General features: G+C 44.1%; 1 protein-coding gene across 1 annotated transcript in view; it reads right to left on the reverse strand.

The window, feature by feature from the left end:
• Positions 1-7463, reverse strand: part of LOC142592755 (XK-related protein 6-like) — a 29366-nt gene extending 21903 nt beyond the window's left edge. Inside the window, exons 1-3 of the mRNA XM_075704410.1 lie at positions 7281-7463; positions 6556-6739; positions 94-284 (exon numbers count right to left, since the gene is read on the reverse strand). Coding sequence (XP_075560525.1) covers positions 94-284; positions 6556-6739; positions 7281-7437 — 532 coding nt within the window. The 5' untranslated portion in view covers positions 7438-7463. The remainder of the gene's footprint in view (positions 1-93; positions 285-6555; positions 6740-7280) is intronic.

Below are 7463 nucleotides of genomic sequence, written 5' to 3' on the forward strand. Positions count from 1 at the left end.
TGCTCACGGTATTATCTGAGCCTGTACGACTGCGAGCTAACAGGCAATGAGTATGGCCACTCGCTGGTTAGCACAATATGCCTTGGTACTGACCAGTCCAAGGATTCCAGTCCTCGTGGTTGACCATGATGTAGAGCTGCAGCACCAGCTGAGGCGCCGACTCCAGGAACGAGTCGAACAGGCGGAGCATGCAGAGGTCACTCTGGTGCTGGTACAGCTCGTGGAAATCGTCCACATCTCGGGTCCGCTCGGCCTTGAGCCCAGCACGCAAACACAGCCAGTACCTGGTGGTGGGAATGTGCACAGAAGGTTTACGGTATCCTTTTCACTCTGAACGAAACAAAAAGCAAGAAGGAAAGCCACAAGACACTGTGACTTCATTATTTTATCACCATAGTATCTTTAGCAATGGAGGCATTGTCAGTCACCAATGCAGCATTTAGAGGTGGCAGGGCATACGTCCTGATGGGTCTTTTGCCTTGCCTGAGGTGCTCTGCGATGTGGTGTTGATGAGACTCAAGGAGCACAGCCTGGTGGGTCATGCTTTGGCTGGGTGACATTTGCCTCCAAGAACAATGCATGCTCAGTTCACGAGTGATAACGTGGCCCAGGTGGTGACATCTGGCCCAGGTGGTGCACGATTATGTGCACTAAATGCTAGTTGCGCCGGCTCTCGTAGGGTTGTTTGGGGGGCAGCACTTCGACCTTCCTGGTCAGAGCTAGCTGCATCAACTCTTCCCAGACATTGGCCAGAGCTTTCTTTTTAAAGGGTTTTCCTTCCGAGATATTTGTATGCAAAGAAAACAAAGGGCGGACAGGGAGGAGGTGAATGATCCTTGCCACAATTTGTGTTGTTGATGATGATGATCGTCGCAATGCCACTAGTGACATTTTTTTTAGAGTCCATGCAGTTACTTATTTTGCATAACAATATGACAAACACAAGATTCAATAAAACAGAGTGCATGCTAACTTGCATGAGTGTTTTAGTATGAAAATCTATCGAGGCTCGGAGCACCTACAAGAAAGAAAGGAAAATAAAGAAAGAAGCAGAATTGAAGATACACATTTTATCAGAACTGTTTACCTGTTGCAGCCAATTAATTATGAAGCTAATAATGTCCAACTAAAAAGTATGGTTAATTAAACCCTTTTCAAGGCACTCACCTCCTTCCTCAGGAATCAAATCAAATCATTTATGTCCGATACATTTAATTGCAGATAGAGCAGCTCCAGAAAAGAGCTGTCCGAGACAGCTTGACGAAGCCACAGCCCTTTTATTTTTCTTAGCAGAAGGAGCAGCAAATACAGATCATACACGTTTTACGAACAACTCGTATAAGACAAGAACTGTAAGAGAATAATAGTAGTGACAAATAGTATGACATATGCCATGTTTATTTGAATATAGGCGAACCTTTCCTTTTCAAAAATGTTACCCGGAAATGAGCTATTGACCTACATTCCTGACCAAAGAATCTCGACCTATACTTGTGAACAAAGTCAGCAAAAGTAATGAGCTAACGTAGTTCTTCATTGCACCCACTGTAAAGCCAGTGTGGAGATAATTCACACAAGCTTTAGGGAACGCTGCATATCCAGTGCAATATCCTCGTTGCCGTCTTCAGCATCGAGGGTACATTGTTTATGTTGCCAAGGGTGCCTGCAGAGCATCCGATGAGGATGACTTCTCTGGTAGTTATGATAAAAATGGAACTATGACAAGGATGTGGCATTGACTAGTGAGACTTAATAGCCTAGCTTATGGCAAATAAAGGTGTGTCACATTCAAAGTTTCCAGCTTTTTAAAAATAAACATGGGCCGACCTATAGTCGAATTTTTTTTTTCCTTGGGGAGTTCAACCTACATAGGGGTTGGTGATCGACCTAGCTTTGAGTAAATATGGTGGTAGTGGGATGCACCTTTTTAGGAGATCTTGATAACCTCTATTATCAATATCTATAAAGCGGTGCTCCACCACACCAGTAGTTTAGCCTCCGACTAAGATCCCTCCTTTTTTTCTTCTTTGTGATACCCACAAGAGTGGTGATAGGGCAGTTATCTGTATCTTTTCATTTATGTTCACCTAATAAATAGAGGGAACATGTGGTTCAATAGAGTATTTAGCATGGCATTAACATTCTACTGTTACTGATGCTTGTCTGCTCCTGGCTGTGCAAGTGCTTTAAATATTATCTACGTGCAGCTGGTGGAACACAACCTTAATTGGAAATGGGTAATGCTAATGGGAAATGCTAACACACTAATGTCATCAGATGCAACAACGCAAACACCGAGTCACAGCGCTACTGTGCAGTCACAAGAGCGTGCAAACAAAATTTCAGAATCTAGAAAGCAGAGGCGAAACGGTGCTACCGCAGTTGTCACAAAGCCTCTGACAGAAAGTGTTACATAACGGCTTTTGGCTTGTACTGTCAACACCACTCCTGCTGGTTGCTGGGTGATACATACAGGCACAGGTGATGGAGACAGTCGTTCAGGTAATCTTGCACACAGCATTAAGTGCCGAAAATATGCTCTGTGTAGCTCTTCAAAAAAGAAAGTAGTCGATAAAGGTCGGGAGAAGGGGACACACTCTATCATGGGCACTGTAACTATACCTGCAGACGTGTTTCCGTGGCGATGGAAAGAAAGCTACATAGGTGAAACCGTACGCACTGCAGCATCCTTGAGAATAGTCCCACAATCTTTCACCCATATTTGTTTATTGAATTACAGTATTTAGCATCATGAAACTGCACGATTATGAGGGATGCCATAGCAGAGGGCTCGAGATTAATGTTGACCACCTGAAGAATAATAACTTTATCTAAAGGTCCGGTTATTATTTTTTTTTTTAATGACACTGAAGGAAGATAGTAAGTTGAGCTGGGGAGGTATTTTGTAGGAGTCCAGCTATTGAACTGTCCATTTTGGCCACTGCTGATTGGCTGGGGCCGCTCGTCTCCTCCTTGCTCGTAAAGCTGCATCCAATCAGCAGCAGCCGAAATGGACAGTCCACTAGGTGGCCTCTTGCAGAATACCCCCCCCTGGACTTAGAGACTAGGCTTCTATATTAGCGAATTTGTCACTGAGAGCAAGAATTGTTCTTTAGTAACAAAAAAAAAAGAAGCAAAGAAAGACTAAAATTAAAGTGGCACCTCCTGTTGTGGACTATGGTACCCCTCAAAGGACTTCGGCACTGGCTCATTTGGAGAAGGCGGCACACGGAGGTCATGTGGAGATTAAACCAAGTCGTTCATCTTGGTGCTGGCTGTCCAAATTAAGGAGCAGCAGTCGGACCTTCGGTGACAATTTTCTACGTAACAAATTGATATATTGGCGCACAGAAAACTGTGACAGGCGTCTACACGAATAATCTATTGATGTAGCTCGACGTAATGTTTTCCTCTGGCGTTCATTTAATTAATTTATTTATTTATACATACTGCAGCCCGTTAGGGCTATGGCAGGAGTGGGTTTACATGCGAAGAAAACTGATTATGATATGGAGAAACAAGAACATAGAAATATAAAGATGTGAAGGAACTATACATCAGCAATAGCATTTTAAAAATTGAGCAATGGGTAACAAACGAAATATAAAAATCTGAAGGAACTATACATCAGCAATAGCATTTAAAAATTGAGAAATCGGTAACAAACGAACTTCGGCAGGTAACAAATTCCACTGTTCAATCATGCGGGGAAAAAAACTGTATTTGAAAGTGTTAGTGCGTGGATGGAGTGGTCCATAACATTTCACTAATGTGCTTAATGTGCACCAATAACTTGGAATGTGAGCATTTTTGCACTCTCCCTTTATAGGAGTGTGGCCTCCGCATCCGGGAATTGATTTGAAGCCTGTGACCACGTGCTTAGCAGCGCAGCGGCTTAGCTGTTGAGACAGCATGGCAGATGGATTTGTTAAAGTTGGGGAGCAGAAAACATAAACATCTTACTGCAGCACTTTTATTAATATATACGACATAAAGTGCATCACTCAGTGTTAGATTCAAACTTGATTTTTTCCCCTTTTGTCTTCACAGTTCAGCAAATGCAAAACTGGTCGTACTCCAGCTTTTGTGTCGAATTCTTAGGCGACACAAAGGCCAGGGAACGCACAGAACTGTTCAAGAATACGGAATTCATAGGAGGAGCACCCATTTGCATCAATACACCATTGCTCAGCCTAATTGGCAAAGAGTTAAATAGCGAGGAGCACAGAGCCCAGTGTGATGGCTGCCGACTGATGGATGACATAAATGTCTCGACTTGATGGATGATGTAAACGCTCGCTGCAGCCTCCCAGTTTCGATTTTGTGCACTCAGACCGATGAATTTCATTGTGCCGCAGTTTCACTGGTAGTTGCTTTCTTCTAGATCCAAAAGTTGATATGGCTTGTACGGAAGCGTCCTTCCATTTCCAAATTACGATGAGACCACTGAAACTTAATGTTTAAAGGTTATTCAACTGATTGTTTTAATTAGCAACTAACTGCCACGTATCACTCGTCAACTCATGGCCTCCACCACTGATGGCATCTCCGATGGAACCGTCGTTTTATTTCAAAATGGCTATTTTTAAATATTACTCACAGTTTTCGTGGACACAACTTGTGTGTATGATAAGAGCACCTGAATGTATATGATGCGGGTTCGATTCCATCAAACACTGGTTAAATTGTAAAGGACTTTTTTTTTTTGTATGTGAAGAGCGGCATTACCCAATGGCCCACTAACCCAAATTGGCACGAAAGAGGTTTATTGAAGAGCAACACACGCCCAGTGGCATACACCCGGTGATCCAAGTTGGCGTGAAAGAGGTTAGATAGGGACAGACAGACAGACCTACTGTAAACTGGGTGAATTCCCCTAAGAATGCCAATCGCATTAAAGCTGGCTCTGACCCCGCCAGTTCATGCCGCAATGACGAGAGAGGAAACACGTCTTTTATTAAGTGTAGTAAGCTATCGAGAAGCCAGAATACTCACCACCTTTCGAGGCATGACTTGCAGGGAAACTGAAAGGCATGACTTGCTGAGAAAAGAGATAACGAGGTTGCTCGCTTTGTGACGTTGACTTGCAAAGTTTGCCCTCTAAACTTTTGCTGCAACGGCAGTTAAAAGCTTGAAACAAGGTCCAGCTGTTCTTTTCATCACCCTGTAGTCATTGGGCTGCCTTCTAAATCTCAGCCTGTCAGCAAAAGGCAAGGAAAAGAACTGTGCAGAAACCATCGAAAATGATTGACAGTGTAAGCGAATAGCTGAACGCTTCAAGAGAGCTTTTCGCTTTATTAATGGAATGGCGATCTTGACGACAAATATTTGTTGCAGTGAGAACATTTAAGTAGGCTTTGAACATAGTCATTAACCAGTCCAACTGTAGTGGTAGCATGGGTGGACATTCTTTATTATGAGGTGAACAACGGCATGCATGCATATCTAAAAGAGCTATGACACTCCACAAAGCATGCACGCGTCCTTTGTGGTGGCGTTTTCGTTCCAACCTCGGACAAGCGACCTCGAGCCGCCAACCATGTAACTGGTCAAAACAGCCAAAGAAAGCTATTCACTTTAAAACAAAACCTTCACAGCCACTGCCACTGGAGATATCTCGCGCACCTGTGGCAATATACAGTTGTGAGGTGGGTGCACTAAATACTGAGCTATTGCATAACATTTGCACTTAGAAATTTATTCAGGGTTTCTTGCATGATGCAGACTCTGAGAATAGCAGTGTCCGTGCACACATTTTGGATGACACAGTAGGCAACACTGTAGTGGACAAAGATGACGCTGTGTGCATCGCAAAAAGGTCATTCTTGAAAAGGTGGTGGCGGTAGTGACAGCCTGCAGCCATTGTGGTAAATGAGGAGCAAGTCAGGCAAATTGCGGCAATTGGCTATTATTGTTCTTATTATTTAAGTCACTTTTTTTTTAGGTGCTCCAAGCAAGCCAACATTAGTAATAAGCTGACACTGCCACCATGTCTAGATTCCACAACCACAGTCTTCCAAGAACCAGAGGTGAAATCAGATAATCATGGGATTAGCTTGCACAGTGGCTCAGAAGTTTGTTGCCCGCCAGAACCCATGAACTTACCGACCAATTACTGCCAGCAATACTATCACCAAGTTATTCCTGAGCATCTTTATACCTAAGCAGACTCGAAATTATATGATTTGTTTACTTTGTGTCACGCATGGCTTCTTAAATTATACTTTAGTTTGCTGAGGTACAGCACAAAATACTGTCGAACGCGACACAAGTACTGATTGCGTTTTCAGCCCCTCTCTCAAACACTTGGTTTCTCTTTTCTGTTTCTGTTACGTGTTTTACGACCTACGAATAAACACGGTTTATCTTATCAACTGAGAATACCGTAGCATCTTTGCCAGTCGGGGCATCTACCCCATACAGCGATAAGAAGCGGGACGCGATCTACACTCCGGATTAGCGTTCACGCAATGCGTGTTGCTGATCCAACAACGACGCTAACGCGGATTATGGAGTTGGACACTGGATACAAAGGAGCGACGGAGCGTGACTTACCTGTGCAGAACGCCGAGCTGCAGCACGCTGGCGACCCAGATAACCTTCGAGACACGCTTGTCGTGAATGTGCCACCTGAAGCTGCAGACGTTCACCACCAGCGAAGGCATCAGCACGAAAAACAGGGTCATGCCGGCGTACACCCATAGCTGGTACAGGGCGTACTGAGTGACCACGATCACATCTGACATGCGGAAAGAGCAGGAAGAAAAAAATGCCGTGAATACACTCGCTAGATGCATAACATCGTAAAGAGAGCATGAGCGCACGGACATAATTTGCTTTGTGCAAAACGTTTCGTTCTGAGACGGTTTAGCTAAACCGTTGTCACGGTTGCTGTTTTTCCCAGCGGTGACTGAGCACTCAAAATCTGAGCAGTAGCGACGTTTAAATAATGCAGACAAGGTAAATGATCTGTACTCGCTTTTCTATACCTCCGTATGGCAAGAAACTGCGCCTTTAAAGAAAGCCGAGTCGACTGAGCCCCCTTGGTTTAGTCGCTTAGTACGACAGATGCGATAACGGCCGGCCGTCCACAAGCGACAGTCGACGAAACAAGTGGCATGACAACATGGCCACAGACATGCGATACTCATATAGTTGAATCACACCGATAACGTAAAGCTCGTTCCCGTGGTGGGCACGTTTCTAACTAAAGTAAGTCTTCGAAAAGTTTCGCGGAGGATTCATAATGATCCTTTGGGCGGAGCGTGTCATTTACGTACCGGTAGCGATGTCTGAGAAAAACGTTATGATCGACAGGAAAGTGAAGAAGACGTCCAGTTTCGTGAACCTGGGTCCTTTCTTGTCCTCTGGAGGCGACACGGAACACACGTAAACGAAGTTTTTGAAAAAAATTTCGTTCAAAACACGCGCGGTCATTGTCAAAAGTTTTGTTGTGCGCGAAG

This window comes from Dermacentor variabilis, chromosome 9 (assembly GCF_050947875.1).
Source record: "Dermacentor variabilis isolate Ectoservices chromosome 9, ASM5094787v1, whole genome shotgun sequence".
Classification (NCBI taxonomy): Eukaryota; Metazoa; Arthropoda; class Arachnida; order Ixodida; family Ixodidae; genus Dermacentor; species Dermacentor variabilis.